At 42.0% G+C, this 21,413-nt stretch overlaps 1 protein-coding gene across 1 annotated transcript in view; it reads left to right on the forward strand.

Annotated features, from left to right (window-relative positions):
- LOC135057428 (killer cell lectin-like receptor subfamily B member 1B allele B) overlaps positions 1–15,558 on the forward strand; it is a 138,722-nt gene extending 123,164 nt beyond the window's left edge. The window contains exons 4-6 of the mRNA XM_063963321.1: positions 14,773–14,921; positions 14,997–15,109; positions 15,290–15,558. Of these exons, the coding sequence (XP_063819391.1) occupies positions 14,773–14,921; positions 14,997–15,109; positions 15,290–15,407 (380 nt within the window). The 3' untranslated portion in view covers positions 15,408–15,558. The remainder of the gene's footprint in view (positions 1–14,772; positions 14,922–14,996; positions 15,110–15,289) is intronic.
- Positions 15,559–21,413: the final 5,855 nt, after the last annotated feature.

The following is a 21,413-nucleotide window of genomic DNA, read 5'->3' on the forward strand; positions in this document are numbered from 1 at the left end:
GCGCAGATGTCATAGTACTGCCAGTCTATATGGCCAACCCCGCTCTTTTTCCGGTTGTTGTCATGCACCTTCAGTAACTGCTTTTTCATAGTCTTCATTTTGTTTAACACTTGCTGTTGTGTGCGGATGATTCCTCTGACTTCCAGCATCTTGGAGATGTTTTCATAAATCACTGCATCTTTAACTGTGCCTGTGATCTGCCTCATTATTTCCTCCTCTCCTCTAATGCTCAGCAACTCTCTAACCTCCTGGTCTGCCCAGGTCGCCATGCTGCCTTCCTCACACGCATCCAGGACGCTCCCCAGGGCTCTGAAAGATGACATCATCTTTTCTGAGCCCATGAAAGCTCCAATCGGAGGCCTTTTAACAGTCCCGGGTAGTGAATCCCAGGACGGGTCCTTTCACACTACCCAGCTTCCCGGGACGGTCCCGGGACCAACCCTGGTCGAGACCAGGGTTGAAATCCCGGGATGCTCGTCCCGGGAAATTGTCCCTGTACCCTTTCACACTGAGAAAAATCCCGGGATGATGCGTGTTCATGTGCAATATCCCGGGATTTTCCTATGAGTGTAAAAGTGGTATAAATGGCTTTGTAGGGACATTTTATCCTATTTTATTTGAACAATCAGCGCTATTGTGACTCGAAGAGGATTGAAATTCACGCTGCATCGATGTTAAGATATAATGGAGTTAGGATTGCACATACCCTAGCTCATTACATAGTTTCCCTATAAATAACACTGTAGACCCAAGGTGCAATTTAAACCCTTTGGGGTCAAGGTTTCCAATAAAAAGATCCATTTACTTTCAAGTTGTAACAGTTTTTTCTTCCAGATACATCCCTAATGCTCATTGGTACATGGTCTATTAATTTAGTTCTGATAATGGCAATACTGTGTTTAGCTACTGCACAGTGGGATGCTACTGGCTGATCACTGGTGCCTGATTCTAGGGCTGCTCTAATGGCTGACCGATGGCAGTCTATTCTTTCCCTAAACTGTGTGTGTGTATATATATATATATATATATAGTAACATGGGTACTTGAAATATGGACTCGCAGGCATGTATTCCGTTTACAACACAGCGTCTTTACTGATAGCAGACACTGTGCAGAGTATATTCAGGCTTGGGCCTGGTCACACAGGTACAAATAGAAATACAGTATAAAAACACAAACATAAAAAGTTCTTTCACTTCTTGTGCTCCATCATCAGTCCTCTGTAGTGGCTTGCAGCCACACACATGCCCTGCTCTCCGGCACAGCCAATGTTCATAGTCCCAGGTGCTGCAAACTGATCCCTGCTCACTGGCCCCTAATAGGCATCAGCACCATGCATTGTGGGTGTTTGTGGGAGTTTTAAACCCCTCTGCTGTACCTGACTTCCTGATGTCTCTCATTGAGCTGGAAAACCCGGACCTCTGTTTTTCCAGTTACAGCTGTGCATTTCAGAAAGCCTGGAATTATAAATCTCACTGCAGGTGTACAATGTGCAGGCCTTGTTTTCCTCTGTCTGAAATGGAGCTGATCCCAGAGAAATGTGGGCAATTGTGGTGAGACACAAATATATATATATATATACACATACATACACACACACTGTATGTATGTATATATATATATATATATATATATATATAATAGAATTCCTTAATGCGCTCTTATTGTAAGTCTACTGTTCTATTGCTTATTTTATATCAGTTAGTTTATTCTATATCAGTTAGTTTAACACTATTTCTTTTATAGGCAGGCTTCAACACAGAGAAAGGATCCCTTGTCGACAGAGATCAACATAGAAATAGATGCACAAATTATATCTCTGTGGAGCACACTTCTTTAATGTACAGTATTAGGCAATTATTTGTCTATTGATAATACTTTTTCTGAATAAATATATATATATATATAAATAAAGAGAGGATGACTTTTCATATTTTTACACCCATATTTAAAAAAAAACCATGTTTTTATTGTTAAGACAGTGTAGTTCAAAATCACATTTGCAATAAAAATGATAATTGTTCCTTACAAAGTAATATTGATCATTAGGAATACAATTGTTTGTTCAGTTGATACATTTAAAATTAATAATAAAGATACTTTCACCCAACGCGTTTCGTCTTATAGCGACTTCTTAAGGGATGTTTTCTAAACATTTATTTCTCTTATTGAAAATGCTCTCAAAATTTGAGGCGATGTTTCCTTCTTAAGAGGTTATAGAAAGTGATCTTTTGATCAAACCAATGATTATACTAGATATAAATCTGGATTAATACCAGATATAAATCTGGATTACATTTGAAAGATTTGGGATTTAGGTAAGGTAATTTCCACAGTATGACAAAATTTAGTCGGATTCCCTACTTAGGACCATCTGATTGCTAGTATCAGTATTAGTATCCAAAAAGAGGGCTTTTGGCTGTTACCAAGCGCCTTTCAATTCTCCAGCAGCAATCCTATTTCCACAATAGGACAAAATTTAATCGGATTCACCCTAATTAAGACCATCTAATTACATCTAATTACTAGTATCAGTATTAGTGTTCAAAAAGAGGGCTTTTAGCTGTTATCAAGCTCCTTTCAATTATCCAGCAGCAATCCTATATGTCTGCATACATGCGAATCTACACTGTCTTAACAATAAAAACTTGTGTTTTTTTACAAATGTGTAAAGTCATCCCCTCTTTATCTATATATATATATATATATATATATATATATATTCAGAAAAAAGTATTATCATTAGACAAATAATTGCCTAATACATTAAAGAAGTGCTCTCCATAGAGATATCATTTATATATATATATACCGTATATACTCGATTACAAGCCGACTTTTTCAGCACGTTTTTTTGTGCTGAAAAAGCCACCTCGGCTTATAATCGAGTCAGCGTTGAGGGACACGGAGAGCGCAGCGCACGGCTCTCCTGTGTCCCTCCTGCATCTACAGCAGCAGCGGCGTCTGAGTGGTAAAGGAAGTGCACGAACCGGCACTTCCTCTAACACACGCCGCGGCCGCCCGAGATGCAGGAGGGACACAGGAGAGCCGCGCGCTGTGCTCTCCGTGTCCCTCATTCAGAAGACAGCGCGGGAGCGACGGAGGGTAAGTATCTAGCACTGTGGGGCATATCTGGCACTGTGGGGCATATCAGGCACATCTGGCACTGTGGGGCATATCTGGCACTGTGGGGCATATCAGGCACTGTGGGGCATATCAGGCACATCTGGCACTGTGGGGCATATCAGGCACTGTGGGGCATATCAGGCACTGTGGGGCATATCTGGCACTGTGGGGCATATCAGGCACTGTGGGGCATATCAGGCACATCTGGCACTGTGGGGCATATCTGGCACATCTAGCACTGTGGGGGCATATCTGGCAGTATGAGGGCATATCTGGCACTGAGGGCTGTGTACGGCTAGAGCTGCATTTCCCACCCTAGGCTTATACTCGAGTGAATACGTTTTCCCAGGTTTTTGGGGTAAAATTAGGTGCCTCGGCTTATATACGGGTCGACTTATACTCGAGTATATACGGTATATAGAGAGAGAGAGCGAAACAGAGGCAAAGTCCGGCACTCACTCAACTTTATACAAGCCTTCTATATCACCTCTCCATAGAACAATCCAAATAATCCAACAGTTTGATCGCACTCAGAGTCTAAAATGACCTAAGTAATCAAAGAGACAGAGACAATTTGTCTGTCAATGTTTCAGGGATCAGCATCCCTTTTATCAAGACATAAACCTAATAGCTCAGCCACAGGTTGGTGTAACGATCCCCTTGCTGAGATAATCAGCCTGCCAGGGGTATTGCAGTTTATTAAGTAACATATTAGTTACATTGTATTTCTAACCACTTTATTACCTGCCCTTAATGATACTTTATTTCCTTGGTGCCAGGGCATGCAGTTGCATTTAGGCGCAGCAATACAATATGATCATGTTTTATTGCACTTTACAGACCCTGCGCAGAAGCCCGGAGCTGTGTGTGTGGTTGTTATGGCAACCAGGGCGCACATTGTGCTAACGTCATCAAGGATGGATTTCCGAGGGATGGCGCACACATCTCCGGTCTTCGGTATGGGCGTTTTGCACCTGTATGGGGGGAATTTAAAAAATAAGAACTCACTCTGTAGCTGTTTTGTTTATTGTGGTGTTATTCTAGCTGTTTATCCTGAAGACGGGAACCTGATGGGCCCGAAACATAACGTTGACGCATATATATAGCTATGTATGTCATGTTCTTAAGTCAATAAACAGTTTTGTTTTTTCAATCGCAAAATTCCTGGAGTGACATGCTCATAGCGAAGATGCTATCTAGCTTTTCCTAACTATATATATATATATATATATATATACTGATAAAGCTAAATATTTATCTTATGTAAAACCCTTTAAGAGGTCTAAGAACACTGTACGCTATTGACGTATGGAGTACCGTAAGGGTACGCACGTTGCGTAACAATCACTTAGTCGTAGTCGAGACGCTCAAGCGTCACGTTCGCTCACGGCCAAGAGATCACAGGCAGGCACGCTATTGGCTGCCGACTAACGTAATGATTCACTATAGCGTAGCGGACGCTCGGGACCACGAGGAGATCACCAGCGGCGCAGACGCTCACAATGTTAAACCTTTATAACTATACCATGAACAATGTATTATACAGGAAAACCTTAGTGTAGTGATAGGGTGTAGATGCAACACAGTGTAACCTTATTAACTTAAAAGCTGTTCGAGCGTCACCGACGCTCTGAGAATACTTAACACTATAAGAAATACACAGATACCGAGCTTAGGGTCTAACGCCTTATATGAATGTTATACTTGTAAAAGAATAATACAATACAAGTCATACACTACCAATATAACATAGACTAACTAACCAGACAACTACACAGAAAATACAATACAATGCAATTACGTTTAAGGGAAAATGAGAGAGAAAGAGGAAGAGAGAGAGAGAGAGAGATATGGCTCACAATAACAATAAAGACAATATGATTGCGGAGAAAACTTACGCACAAAGGGAACGATCGCATGCGCCTTTCTGAATATCCAGCTCCCGATTATCAGTGATGAGAATCGTTGAAGAGAGTGAGCTGGATACGATCGGCTTGTCTATTTATGCCCCACACACAATACAATTCAATGGTCCCTACAATCTCATTGTTCATTGGACACAGGAATTCGTCTTCGCATTATAACAAAAGGTCATAGGTTGATTCATACAGGAGGGCTGTGTCTACTTCCGACTGCTCAGGTGGGTGGGAAAGTAGGTTTCCCGCCGCATGGATAAGTAAGTGCAAATAATAGTAAATGGACATAAACTTCTTATGTCCATAACTATTCTCACGAGCGATTAATCCGCTTCAAACCAACACCGGAATATTGCTAATTAAATACTCTTCCGATGGATACTAAACACCACTGTATGACCCATGTCGGACCCTTCGTATCAAACAAAGAGGGATCTCTTTGTCCAGGAACATGCTATATTAACTAAACTTTCAGAATCTATCAAAGGGACCATAATCTACAAAATACATTATATAGTTAAAATATGTAACGATTGAGTCGCAAGCTACGAACACATAAACTCTACCGTAAATGCGCATACCGTGCGCCTGCGGGTGCACGTAACAGCGGGTATGCGCACACACGGGAGAGCGTACGCATGCGCAGAGCGGACATGTATGAGGTGCAAATATGGTAGTGTGCATCGTGTTATTTTTCTGACTTTGACAATACAGTCCAGTTATCCGGCACTCCCTTGGTTATACGTCTTTTCTTGCTGCGGTGCCCTCTTAAGCCCGTAGGCTATTAGTAGTTGCAACAAATAAGCGGCACTCACCAGACTTGTTGAAATCAAAGTAAAATGTCCTTTATTGGATTCCTACGTTTCGGGGACAATACCCCTTCGTCAGGGACAGCTTGTATAATAACAATTCTCAAAATGCACATTTATATACCCATACCAATTAACAATAAGTGACCACAGTAGTACTCACCCAGCCGGTGCGATCCACGTGTTGCACATCGCCCGCGTCTGAACTCAGTGTCGCGGGATCCGTGACGTCAGTGTGCCGCACCACTCGGGGAAGCGTCTTGATCACCTAGCAACCATACAGCGCTATATCACCAATGAAATAGATACACATTACATGCATAATAAATACATCTAATAGTGAAAAACAAAAATTACATAAAATTTGCACAAACCAATGAACATTTAAAATACCTGAGTGCTTAAATCATGTAGTATTACTATATGCATTACACGTCCAGGTACTGATCTGGAATATATTATTTTAATAAATTTTTGCAGCAATGAATAAATGGGGCTAAGTATGTGTCTATAAAAAGCACTGTATTCCTAGTGTCTCATTTAGACCTCTTGGAGATATTGTATCTAACGTATGTATCCACCAACATTCTTTTTGTAACAATAACTTTGCCCTATTGCCTCCCCGTATTTTGAAAGGAATGTGGTCAATTATGATCGCTCGAACACTGGCAACACTGTGTCTTTCCTTTGCACAGTGCCTGGCTACTGGCTGCCCACTTGTTCCCGTTTCCAATGCATGTCTAATAGCGGTCCTGTGCTGTGCCATGCGTTCTTTAAATTGTTGCTGAGTTTTACCTATATATGCCAACCCACATGGGCAGGTTAGCATATATATAACATACATGGTGCTGCAGGTAACCGCATGTCTGATGGTATATCTTTTACCTGTATGCGGATGCCCGAATGTATTACCAGCTAGGAGTGCTCTACAAGTTACACATCCTAGACATTTGTAGCATCCATTTTTTCTGCTCAAAAAATGTTCTGGATTTTTTTTGCCCATACCTGTAATGTCCAGTTTAACCAGACGATCTCTAAGATTCCTTCACCTAGTATAACTGGGCATTAATCTAGATTTGTCCAATAGAGGAAAATCTGTATCGGTATTGACCATAGGCCACCATTTTTTGGCCTTATTAGCCAACACTGTGCTTTTAGCGGTATATGGTGTAAACCACAGAATGACATTAGTTTTATCTTTAGAAGTTTTGTGTAAATACTGTAAGGTTTGCTCACGAGGAGTGTTTAACACTTTATGTTTAGTCTGCTTTAATGCTCTTATGTCATATCCGCGAGCTACAAACTTTTCCACCATGGTATCTAATGTAGATTCCACCGCTGATGCTTCCGAAGTGATTCTCCTGGCTCTTAATAGTTGAGAATATGGTAAACTATTTCTTAGAGGGAGCGGATGGAAGCTATAATTTCTAAGGACAGTATTTCTGTTCGTTTTCTTTGTATATAAGGATGTGCATAATTTCTGATTTATAATAGTTATGTTCACATCCAAAAAATGAATGGTATTATTGCTTATTTCATATGTAAATTTCACTGTACTATCTGTACTGTTATGGCTGTCCAATAATGATTTTAATGATTCCTGAGACCCTAACCAAACGATTAATAGGTCATCTATATAGCGTATATAGAGACCAATCTCAGGATTCCTGATATCCCCTGTCCAGAACAATTTTCTCTCTACAGCATACATATAGGCGTTAGCGTACGATGGGGCCACTGAGGACCCCATCGCACACCCGGCCCTCTGAAGGTAGAACCTCCCATCATGCAAAAAGTAATTTCATGTTAATACCAGTCTCAATAATTCAATGAAGAATTCCACAGGTGGACCCTTATAAAAGGGGTTATTTGTGATCAATTGTCTGACTCCCTCCACACCTGCATCATGTGGGATGCAGGTGTAGAGGCTAGTCACATCAGCACTACACAGTAGCATCGTTTCTGAAATCTCATGGAGGTCATTCAATTTCCCTAATAGTGCGGTAGTATCCTGCACATATGAGGGAATTTGCTTAATACATGGGTTAAGATATGTATCTAAATACACAGATATGACTTGATATAAGGATCCCCTTCCGGACACTATAGGGCGTCCCGGGGGGGATTGTAGACTCTTATAGATTTTAGGAACCACATAAAACAATGGTACCACAGGAAAATCCACCGTTAAGGCTGTGCTCAATTCATCTGATATAATACCATCTACTGTAGATTTCTTCAAAATAGCATCAATCTCAGTTTAAAATTTTTTAGTCGGATCATTAGATAATAATTCATAGGTACAGTCATCCAACAATTGTCTGTCACACTCCGTTCTATAATCTGTAAGGTTCATTATAACCACCGCCCCGCCCTTATCCGCGGGGCGGATGACTATATCATTACATTGTGACAAGGTTTTTATAGCTGCCATCTCACCTCTACTCAAATTATTAGCATAGCTAGAAGTATTGATCTCCTCAAATTCCTCTGTCTCTAACAACCGTGAGAATGTCTTAATGGACGAGTTTTGTGTAGTGGGGTCAAATTTAGATCTAGGTGTCATATTTTTAACTTTAATTGGTACATCGGATACTGTGTGATTAGACTTTTGTATGGGTGACTTACCAAAATGATCTTTCAACCGTAAGGTGCGATTTAACTTGTACATACTGACTTTCCAGTCAAATGAGTCCATATGAGTAGTGGGAACAAAAGAGCGTCCCTTATATAAGATCTTATTCTCATCTAATGTTAATGTCGTGTCTGAAAGATTAAAGACTAAATTATTCAGCGACGTGGAGGTCTTTTGTTTGTAGATCCTTTCTGTCTGCCGCGACCGCCTCGTCCTCCTCTTCCTTTGGGGCGTTCTGCTGATCTCGTTAGTACCCCTAAAGGGTGTGTATTGGCAGGTAGTTATTAATACCAATATTGGATACCTATGCAGGCAGACCTATAGGACAACTGCTGGAAAATTAAAGGGATATTTTTATCCTAAGTTTACAAGTGGATACCTTCTGTTGGACTTCACTGATACTTTGAAAAACTGAGGAAATGCCAACCCAATGAGCCAAGAAAAATGAATGAAATATATATCTACATGCTGGAGAAGAATATAATTCATTAGGTGGCCTATAATAAGGAATCCCAATAAATGCTATCATATTCTGGGAATAATTTTCTTCAAGTTTTTTCAACTTGGTAATAAATATTTTTCAGTACAACATTGGTTCAATTAGAACTTCATACCTTTTGAATACTACAGTTATTCCAATATAAACAGAGAGCTGTTATTTAGAAAACACCCCTAAAGAAGTCGATATAGACGAAACGCATTGGATGAAAGCTCATTATATTGTTTTATTTTTTCCCTTATACAAATAATGTTGAAATATACAATTGTATCTCCAATGTAAAAGAAAAGGAAAAGTTTTATGATAAGTTTTAAATCAAAATCTTTTAATAAAGAGATATATGTGATTCTAATATGGGTGTATAAATGTGTAAGGTCATCCTCTCTTTATATAACATCCACCAACAATCATCTAATTATATCAGATTATAGAATAAGAGCGCTCCACAGAGATATTTCTTCTTTTATATATATATATATATATATATAGATACACAACACTCCAGCACTCACGGCCTCCCCCGCAGGGTGTACCTTGCTCCGGTGCCCTCCTCAGGGTAAAAACCCTTGTACATACACAAATAGGAAATAAGAGGCGGCACTCAGCAGACTTGTGAAGCAAAATCAACGTAGTGTAATCAGTACGGCCAACGTTTCGGGGACCACCTCCCCGTCTTCAGGACAAGTGTACAGTGTCAAACAAACATATTTATAACAATAAACTTACCCCCCTTGATCAGTTTCCCCACCTGGGTCCTCCACGGACGCGTCTCCCGCGCTCCCAGCCCGGCGTCCACAGCGCACCACCTGATCCAGACCACGTGATGCGGAAGTGACGTCACGGCGCCTGGCCGGTCCACGTTACCATGGCGACCCTGTAAACAATAACAAACAAGCACATATGCGGTTATCAGCCACGGTCATGTAATGTTTCTTAGTGCATCAGGTCCTCTAGGGACATTACTATATACACAGAGTGACTCGTATGATGACAGGTATTAAACCCATCAAATAGCAGCGTGATCCATATAAATCATAAGATCCCTGAACCGGGAATTGCATATACATAAACAAATAATACATAAAAATACATGACCGATCTAAACTAATAACCCCTACATCTCGCACATAATAACCTGTAAAAAGAAGTAATAACACGCGTGCAACCTAACAGTGCAACCTACATTAAAAGAAATGAAAACCGACAGTTAAAAATGTACATTTTCTGGCAGCCTAAGTTGTTCATACCGGCTATCCTCGACTACCCCACCATTAGGTGTCTAACATTAGTAACAACCTTACCCCATGTTATTTTTGGATACATCTGAAACACCCATATCTCATTAATATTCATAAAGAATTCATAAAAAATTCATAAGAAATTCATAAAAAATTAATCAGACCTAGGCTTTCGTTTAGCCCCCCTGGTTTTAATGTGTTCAGCCTATGAATCCACATAGATTCCAACTGTAGGAGCTGTTTGCCCCTGTTACCTCCCCGTTGTGATGCTGGAACATGATCTATTATTCTATGTTTAAACGTAGCCATCCCATGCTTAAATTCCAAAAAGTGGCGCGCCACCGGCTGCTCCCCACTCCCTGATGCCAGAGCGTTCCTAATGGCTTGTCTGTGTTGCGCCATCCTTATTTTAAATTGGCACTCAGTCTTGCCAATGTAGTAGCGCCCACAGGGGCACATAATGGCGTATACTACAAATTTGGAACTACACGTTAGTGGCCATTTTATTGGGAATTTTTTTACCACTAAAGGGGTGGGAGATACTGTCTCCTGGGGACATATGTGAACAAGTTGTACATCCTGTACATTTAAAACACCCATTTTTTCGTGTCAGAAAATTAGTGGGAATGTTCTTTAACTTAGACAAATCTGTCTTCACCACTACGTCCCTAATACTTCTCCCTCTCGTGTAACTTGGCATTAGACGTTTATCATGGAATATTTTCAATTCTGGGTCAGTAGACACCAGGGGCCATAAGGTCTTAACTTTCTTGTTGACCACCTCGCTTTTCACATTGTATTCATTAACCCATGGGATGACCCCAGCTTTTCTTTTTGATTATGGGCCTGCAGCAATGTTTCTCTGTTTTGTTCCTGTGCTTTTTTTCTCGCACCCTTCAATAGGTTTCTGGGGTAGCCTCTCTGTTGGAACCTCAGTTCCATCTCATCCAGTTGTTTAAGTCCTTTCGGATTCCTCATTATTAACTCTACATACTCGCAAAAATTGCGAGTATGGGAGGCCTTTAATCGTGGCAGGGGGATGGAAGCTGTCGTACCTTAAGATCGTATTACGATCTGTAGGTTTTTTATATAACCCTGTGACTATCTTCCCTCCCTGAATCCTAATCCTGATGTCCAAGAAACAAATCTCAGACTTATGACATGCCAGCGTCAATTTGATGGGACTGATTGTGGAGTTATGGAGAGACACCAAATCGACCAGATCCTGAGCCTCCCCTCTCCAAAAGAGGAGCAAGTCATCAATATACCGATAATAAATGAATAAACGCTCCGCCACTCGAGGCTCAGCAAAAAATAAAGACTTTTCCACATCCCACATATACGCATTTGCGAACGAGGGTGCCACCGGCGAACCCATGGCACACCCCGTTCGCTGTCTGAAATACATATCATCAAAGATGAAGAAATTATGAGTAAGCGTAAACTCTAAAAGAATAATGAAAAAATCAATATCTGGCCCCTCATATTTCGCTGTGTGAGCCAGTGGCGATCTATTTGGATGCCTTTCTCCAACCCTGCATCCAGGGGACATTTACACATTTGAAGGACTCTAATATGCTGCTAAGAAAGATTCTGGCTATGGATAGTATACCAGCAGAGGTCATTTTGGCCACGGCTGATGTCACGAGCCTCTACACCTGCATACCCCATGCACAGGGGTTGCAGGCAGTGAGGCAACTGATTACTGGAAATGTGAAATATGAGGTGCCAGATATTGATTTTTTCATTATTCTTTTAGAGTTTACGCTTACTCAGAATTTCTTCATCTTTGATGATATGTATTTCAGACAGCGAACGGGGTGTGCCATGGGTTCGCCGGTGGCACCCTCGTTCGCAAATGCGTATATGTGGGATGTGGAAAAGTCTTTATTTTTTGCTGAGCCTCGAGTGGCGGAGCGTTTATTCATTTATTATCGGTATATTGATGACTTGCTCCTCTTTTGGAGAGGGGAGGCTCAGGATCTGGTCGATTTGGTGTCTCTCCATAACTCCACAATCAGTCCCATCAAATTGACGCTGGCATGTCATAAGTCTGAGATTTGTTTCTTGGACATCAGGATTAGGATTCAGGGAGGGAAGATAGTCACAGGGTTATATAAAAAACCTACAGATCGTAATACGATCTTAAGGTACAACAGCTTCCATCCCCCTGCCACGATTAAAGGCCTCCCCTACTCGCAATTTTTGCGAGTATGTAGAGTTAATAATGAGGAATCCGAAAGACTTAAACAACTGGATGAGATGGAACTGAGGTTCCAACAGAGAGGCTACCCCAGAAACCTATTGAAGGGTGCGAGAAAAAAAGCACAGGAACAAAACAGAGAAACATTGCTGCAGGCCCATAATCAAAAAGAAAAAACTGGGGTCATCCCATGGGTTAATGAATACAATGTGAAAAGCGAGGTGGTCAACAAGAAAGTTAAGACTTATGGCCCCTGGTGTCTACTGACCCAGAATTGAAAATATTCCATGATAAACGTCTAATACCAAGTTACACAAGACGGAGAAGTATTAGGGACGTAGTGGTGAAGACAGATTTGTCTAAGTTAAAGAACATTCCCACTAATTTTCTGACACGAAAAAATGGGTGTTTTAAATGTACAGGATGTACAACTTGTTCACATATGTCCCCAGGAGACAGTATCTCCCACCCCTTTAGTGGTAAAAAATTCCCAATAAAATGGCCACTAACGTGTAGTTCCAAATTTGTAGTATACGCCATTATGTGCCCCTGTGGGCGCTACTACATTGGCAAGACTGAGTGCCAATTTAAAATAAGGATGGCGCAACACAGACAAGCCATTAGGAACGCTCTGGCATCAGGGAGTGGGGAGCAGCCGGTGGCGCGCCACTTTTTGGAATTTAAGCATGGGATGGCTACGTTTAAACATAGAATAATAGATCATGTTCCAGCATCACAACGGGGAGGTAACAGGGGCAAACAGCTCCTACAGTTGGAATCTATGTGGATTCATAGGCTGAACACATTAAAACCAGGGGGGCTAAACGAAAGCCTAGGTCTGATTAATTTTTTATGAATTTCTTATGAATTTTTTATGAATTCTTTATGAATATTAATGAGATATGGGTGTTTCAGATGTATCCAAAAATAACATGGGGTAAGGTTGTTACTAATGTTAGACACCTAATGGTGGGGTAGTCGAGGATAGCCGGTATGAACAACTTAGGCTGCCAGAAAATGTACATTTTTAACTGTCGGTTTTCATTTCTTTTAATGTAGGTTGCACTGTTAGGTTGCACGCGTGTTATTACTTCTTTTTACAGGTTATTATGTGCGAGATGTAGGGGTTATTAGTTTAGATCGGTCATGTATTTTTATGTATTATTTGTTTATGTATATGCAATTCCCGGTTCAGGGATCTTATGATTTATATGGATCACGCTGCTATTTGATGGGTTTAATACCTGTCATCATACGAGTCACTCTGTGTATATAGTAATGTCCCTAGAGGACCTGATGCACTAAGAAACATTACATGACCGTGGCTGATAACCGCATATATGTTTGTTTGTTATTGTTTACAGGGTCGCCATGGTAACGCGGACCGGCCAGGCGCCGTGACGTCACTTCCGCATCACGTGGTCTGGATCAGGTGGTGCGCTGTGGACGCCGGGCTGGGAGCGCGGGAGACGCGGCCGTGGAGGACCCAGGCGGGGAAACTGATCAAGGGGGGTACGTTTATTGTTATAAATATGTTTGTTTGACACTGTACACTTGTCCTGAAGACGGGGAGGTGGTCCCCGAAACGTTGGCCGTACTGATTACACTACGTTGATTTTGCTTCACAAGTCTGCTGAGTGCCGCCTCTTATTTCCTATTTGTGTATATATATATATATATATATATATATATACATACATACATACATACAAACAAGCAGGGTCATCTGGCGTTACGTGGGTCTGATTGTGGAAGTTTTTATATATAAGCAAATTATTTGGTAAATAGACCAAAAATGCTATTTAGAAATAAAAGTTTAACTAAACAAAGTGTTATGTCCGTAAAAATAAATACATTTTACTGCAACTATGATTTAATAATTAATTGAGTCTGAATGTATGAAGATGACTAATATGGTTCTGAGCACAAATTACAGTACATAACATTTTTTATGTGATTTTGCTTAATTTTGCATCAGTAATGATGAAGATTATTCTAAAAATGATCCTTCTGTATGACATTCTTATAGATTTTTTTAACGTTATACTTTCACTTAAAGAATTTAATTGTCATGAGATTTGTTGCCTTTTCTTGTTAACACTATGTTGTTTTGATGTGAGGCTTCTTTCCATCAGTCAAACAATTGTTTGTTCCCAAAAAAAGGATGTTTTCAAGATTTGTCGCTCTGCCGCATTGTCACTATGTGGTATAATAGCTACATTTTTCAATATTAAATAACTGTGTAAGATTTGGCAGCTTCAGCTTGAGAGCTGAGGTAGATATTCACATACAAACAAATATATTCTTTTATATATATGTAAAAAAAAATGGAATCATGTTTTACAGGGTGCGCACTGTGTCCCAGTAAGTGGCTTCTGCATGGGGACAACTGTTATTACTATTCCGATGATACACGGAGGACTTGGGATCAGAGCCGGGAGCAGTGTGAGATGATGGGAGGTCACCTACTAGTCATAGAGGACCAGGGACAGCAGGTATGATTAATATCACCATAGATTTTCTATTTAGTTATTATTATAATCATGATGATGATTGCCACTTTGTTACAGGAATTTATACAGAGATTTGTCACAGAAGAGGCACGTGACATGATTTGGATCGGACTTTATCATGAAGGAGATAGGTGGAGATGGGTGAACCGCCGGCGGTATAACACCAGCTTGTAAGTGACTCTGATATTGTACATAGTCCTGTTATATCATTGACATTTTATCCAGTCTCCATGTACCTGAACTTCTGTGTTTGTTAGTTCAACTAGTAGATCATTTTATAATATCTGATTGATAAATGCTCCAACCCATTGTGTTGTGACATCACCATGTGTCTTATATTTTCTACACAGGTTCCAGGTGAAGGTGATCTCAGGAAACTGTGTGTTGGTGGATATCGGTGGTTATTATAGTGAGAACTGTAATGTTACTCATACATTTATATGTCAGAGGAAAACTGTGATGATCTGACATTGTTACTGTAAGGGACTCTCAGTGTGTCATTTAAGATAAATATCTGACAGCTGATTTATCTTCATATAGGATTTGATCACTGCACATTGTACTGATTTACTGTAAACTTGGAAAACTTTTTTGCAGAATAGGAAATAACAGATTAAAAAATAGCGAATTAAAACTTAGATATTATTAATTGTTCTTTTTCCTAATATGGAGTTGTGGATATTATGTACTTACCTTGGATTAACATTGAGAATTGTAGGTGTTATTACCATTTATATTAATAGTAGAAAACCCAGATTAGAACATTTGTTCAGGAATATAAACTACTTTTACTCACAAAACAGGAGTTTTAATTCTTACATACAATCAGCTGAATTCTTTTTTTTTTAACACAATTCTACTCACTATAAATTTCAGTTTTTATAAACTTTTAAATGGGTTTCTGGCAATATTACACCATCAGTCCCAAATTGCAATTATGAGATTACTTATCAATGATAACTTTTTTATCGTAATGAACCCATCTATTAAATATTTGTATAGAATATACATATTTAACATTTCATTTTAAAAAATGCATTTATTCATGTTTCTATATATTCTTTAGACATTATAAAATGTACAGCAGGGGTTGTTAACTTGTGGCCCTCCAGTTGCTGTGCAACTACACATCTCGGCAATCCCTGCCACAGTTATAGCATTCCCTAACAGCAAAACTGTGGCAATGCATGGTAGGAAGTGTAGTTCCACAGCTACTGGAGAGCAACAGGTTGCCTACCCGTGTTTGAGCCTGTCGTACAGTATGATGCATAAGAGAATCAATAGCTATAATTGAAGACAGTAATTCAATTATGTTTTCATCATTTATAGTGGTAGAATGATATAGTTATATACAACAGAATTGTTAAAAACTGGTTTAATATGAACATTAAACCTTTTTTATAAACTAAATTTAAATCTAAGACTATGAACTATTTAGGTCACCACAATTACTAATAAAAATACAAATCTAGAAATACACATGTATTGTAATCAAGCAGTGATTCAACAACTCAGAAGACAAGGTTTTAGATAATATTCTTCATCTACAGTAGGTCAGTGGTTCTCAAACTTTTTTGAATCACGCCACCCTAGAGTATCAGAATTTTTTTCACGTCACCCCTAGGCCAAAGGTTTCTTATTGAGAAATTTAGAAAGAAATATTAAATTAAGAAAATTGTGTTTATATGTTTCCTATAGAGTGCTTAGTACAGCTCTCCCTCAATCACTTAAACTTCATAAACATTACCTACAGTATATGAATATACACACCTAAACAATACAAATGTCCACACCATACTGGCCTACTTTTGAAAAGGCATTTCAGGGAGATTGTGGAAGTAACACCTACAGTATAATCGTGTACATGTACTGATACACCTGAAAGGCGCGTAATAATATAGAGTTGCATCCGAAAGTAAATGAGCCCTAAAGCCGTCAGTAAGATCTACTTGTGGATGAAAAGACACTGATACATTTCAGGCCTTTCACATGTATTGTGTTTTACAAGTATTTCAATATAAGTGGCCACAAGAAACCTTATTTAAAACTGCAGGTAGCCATAGTGATCACCAGTGCCGTAACTAGGTGTGTGCTCAGTGTGCCTGGCACACAGCACACTTGCGGTGGGAGCGCATTGTGCGCTGTGTGCTCCCAACTGGCCGCCCTGGCAGATGCAAAGCTGTTAAAAAGTGCGGACACCGTGGTGCATTGCTGTCTTTTTTTTAATTCTTTCAGGTGGCGGTTGCACGGGTACACTGATTCACACACACACACATCCGGTAACGGCCGGGATACAGAGACCGGAAACTACTGGCTTTCGTTGTAAAGTGTTATAACCCCGCCTCCAGACCGCAGCAAATATCTGCTCCCTCCCCTCCTCGTTCTGCACCCAGGCCGCCCGTGCTCAGAGCAGCCAGACAGGCAGCACCACAGAAGCGGAGCTTGGGAGTAGAGCCCACTAGTGCTGGGCAGCAGATCCTGACTCCAATGCCTCCTCATCTCCCGAACAGAGACAGATCAGCCTCCGCCTCCAGCTCAGGTGCCCCTGCTGTATGCTAGTGTTTTTGAAAGGGGCGTGGCCACGGAGGTCTGTGATTAGGCCCCGCCTCCGACTTTGCCTGGGGCCTCTGTGGTTGTTTATGTGTGGCCCAGCCCTGCCTGCTTCGTATGTGGGACCTTGAGGTACCTATGTGTGTGTGCATGTGTTGACTATAGAGGACAGGCTGTGTATGTGTGGTAACAGGCTGTGTGTGTGTAGTGACTGAGGGAGGGGTAACAGGCCGTGCGTGTGTGTGTGTGTGTGTGTGTGTGTGTGTGTGTGTGTGTGTGTGTGTGTGTATGGTGTATGGTGCCTGGGGGTAACGAGCTGTGTTTTTGGTGACTGTAGGGGACAGGCTGTGTGTGTAGTGACTGGGGTGGTGACAGGCTGTGCGTGTGTGTATTGACTTGGGGGTAACAGGCTGTGCGTGTGTGTGGTGACTGGGGTAACAGGTTACGTGTGTGGTGACTGGGGGAGTAACAGGCTGTGCGTGTGTGTGGTGACTGGGGGGGTAGCAGGCTGTGTGTGTGTGTCTGTGTGTGTGTGTGTGTGTGTGTGTGTGTGTGTGTGTGTGGTGACTGGGGGGTAACAGGCTGTGTCTGTGTGGTGACTGAGGGGTAACAGGTTGTGTGTGTGTGTGTGTGTGTGTATGGTGCCTGGGGGTAACGAGCTGTGTTTTTGGTGACTGTAGGGGACAGGCTGTGTGTGTAGTGACTGGGGGGGTGACAGGCTGTGCGTGTGTGTATTGACTTGGGGGCAACAGGCTGTGCGTGTGTGTGGTGACTGGGGTAACAGGTTATGTGTGTGGTGACTGGGGGAGTAACAGGCTGTGCGTGTGTGTGGTGACTGGGGGGGTAGCAGGCTGTGTGTGTGTGTGTGTGTGTGTGTGTGTGTGTGTGTGTGTGTGGTGACTGGGGGGGTAACAGGCTGTGTCTGTGTGGTGACTGAGGGGTAACAGGTTGTGTGTGTGTGTGTGTGTGTGTGTGTGTGTGTGTGTGTGTGATTGGAGATGCCAGGCTGTGTGTGTGTATGTTTTTAATAGGGGGAACAGGCTGTGTGTGTGGTGACCGGGGTAGCTCGTTATGTGTGTGGTGACTGTAAGAGACAGGCAATGCGTGTGTGTGTGTGTGTGTGTGTGTGTGTGTGTGTGTGTGTGTGTGTGTGTGTGTGGTGACTGTAAGGGACAGGCAATGTGTGTGTGTGTGTGTGTGTGGGTGGTGACTGGGGTGTAACAGGCTGTGTCTGTGTGGTGACAGAGGGGTAACATGCTGTGTGTGTGTGTGTGTGTGTGTGTGTGTGTGTGTGTGTGTGTGTGTGTGTGTGTGTGTGTGTGTATTGGAGACGCCCAACTGTGTGTGTATGTTTTTAATGGGGGGAACAGGCTGTGTGTGTGTGTGTGGTGACTGGAGGCACATGGGAACGTCGTTTCTGCCACTTTTTTTTTCTTTAAACAGGGACCTGCGGCAGTGTGGTGTAATGAAGGGGCATGCAGCAGCACTGTCAGCGTAGTACTAGCAGGAGGAGGCGGTCCAGCCAATCCAGCCCCTCTCACCTTTTCTTCCTCTCTCTACCACTGTTGCCCAACGTCACGATCCCACAAAAACCAGAAGAGCGGACCTGCTGCTGCCGGCGCTGAAAGGAGGACCCGTTGCTACTGACCCGCTGCTGCCCGGGGTACACAGTGCCGCTTGTACTTAAGGGGACAACGACACACAGTGACACTTGTATCGGGGGTAGGGGGACAGAGCGAGGTACACAGTGCCACATGTATCCCCCCTCTCACTCTACCCTGATCCTCTCTCTCTTACTCCTCTTTTTCACCTCTCTCCTCCTTTCTCTCCCCTGGTCTCTCTCTCCCCTCAGCCCCCTCTCCCTCTCACCCCCACACTGTCTCCCCTCCCACTTTTCTCTTGCCCCCCTTTCCCTCTTTCAGCCCTCTCCCTCACCCCCTCTCACTGAACCTTATCTCTCATTCTCCCTCTGTCTCACCTCTCTTTTTCTCTCTCCCTGCCTCTCTCTCTCTCTCTCAACTCTCTAACTCTGTCTCACTTCTCTTTCTTTATTTCTCTCTCTCGAACCCTTTCTACCCATCTCTCTCTCTTTCTTTTGCACTCTCTTCTTTGTTCTCTTTCCCTCTGTTATCTCCCTCACTCTCTCTCATCTCCCTCACTCTGCTCCCCCACTCTATCAATCCTCTCTTTCACTACCCCTCTATGTTTCTTTTTTCTCTCTCCTCCTCTCTATCTTTCTCTCCGTCCTCCGTGCCTCTCTCTCCTATCACACTGCTTTCTCTTCACTGCTGTCTATCTCACACTCTTTCTCTCTCCCTCTCTCCCCCCTTTCTCTCTCTCCTTTCTCTTTTACTCTCACCCCCACTCTCTCACCTTTCTTTTTTGCCCCTCCCTCTCTCACACCCCCTGCCCACCGCATCTCTCTCTTAACCCTCTCACCCCCATCTTTCCTTCTTCTGTCTTTCTCCCCTGTTCTCTCTCTCTCTCTCTTCCACTTGACCCCTTTCTCAGACCCCCGCCTGTTCTTTCTTTCTCTTTCTCTTTCTTTCTTTCTTTCTCTTTCTTTCTTTCTTTCTTTCTTTCTTTCTTTCTTTCTTTCTTTCTGTCTCCCCCGCCTATCTCCCCGCTCTCTCTCACCTCTTTCTTCCTCCCTTTCTTTTGCTCTCTTTCTTTCATGCTTTCTCTTTCTTTCACGCCTTATCTCTCTCTGCCCTGCTCTTCCTCCCCCCACCCCCTCTCCCTCTCTCATCCCTTTCTCTCGCCCCTGTCTCACCTTTTTCTCTCTTTCTTTCTCTCTCTCTCTTTCCCTCCTCTCTCTCTCTTACACCCTGCTCCCCCTCTCCCCTCTCAACCCTCTCTCATTCCCCCTCTTTCGATCTCTCTCCTCCTCTCTCTCTCCCTCTTTCCTCTCTCTCACTCTGCTTTCTCTACTCTTCTGTCTGTCTGTCTCTCTCTCACTTTATACCCCATCTCTTTCTCTCCCCCCACTCTCTTTCTCACTCTTTCACCCTGCTCTTTCTCTATCACTCTCTTCCCCCTTTCTGAGAGGTAATGGGTGTTGCTGGCTGCTGCTGTGATCTGTATTGCTGGGTGAAGGGTGCCGGGTCAGATGCAGAACTAGCGGGGTGGTGGAGGGGGCGCCAATGCTGTTTCTTGCACACAGCGCTGAAATGTCTAGTTACGGCACTGGTGATCATTGTGCTTTATATACAATGCTGGGAAATGATACTGAGGATACCATTTGGTTTCCTTCCCCCCCCCCCCCCCCCAAGAATGTATCAGCTGCATAATGGGGGTGAAGTGCAATAAGACAGATTGCTGGACTATTCAGGGAGTCAGGGAGATTGCTACTATTTCAGGGAGTCTCCCTGACATTCAGGTAGAGTTGGCAAGTATGTTCCACTTACTATTACAAATTCCATTTGGAGTAAATACATTTATTACAAAAAATCACAATCCTGTACAATAAAAAAAAGACCATGTGGAACAAAAAACCGAAAGTAGCAATTAACATTACTTCCAGTTCTGGATATTGCCAGTATTTCAAATAATGGTAAAAAAGGCATTTACAATGTTTCCGCCTGACATCTGTCTTTCTTTCAAGATCAGTGCATTGCATTCTAAATTGATTAACTGCATGTATCCTTCTTCACCAATTCCAAAACCGGGTGTGTTGTCATAAATATGGCTGGAGATGCAATAGTTGCCATCCAGTTTTCTGGTATAGTAAAGGCATAAATGTCCTCCTGTGTATGAAATGAAAATAAAATGAGGAAAGTCAGGATTTTAATGAAAAAGAAGCTGAACAAACCCAAACATATTAAATAGTTCTCAAATTAAATGGCACCCATGACAAATTCATAAAAATAATTCTAGATAAATGACTGCCTATTAAAAAGGATTTTTTAAAATCTATTTAAGGTA

This window comes from Pseudophryne corroboree, chromosome 3, assembly GCF_028390025.1.
Source record: "Pseudophryne corroboree isolate aPseCor3 chromosome 3, aPseCor3.hap2, whole genome shotgun sequence".
Classification (NCBI taxonomy): domain Eukaryota; kingdom Metazoa; phylum Chordata; class Amphibia; order Anura; family Myobatrachidae; genus Pseudophryne; species Pseudophryne corroboree.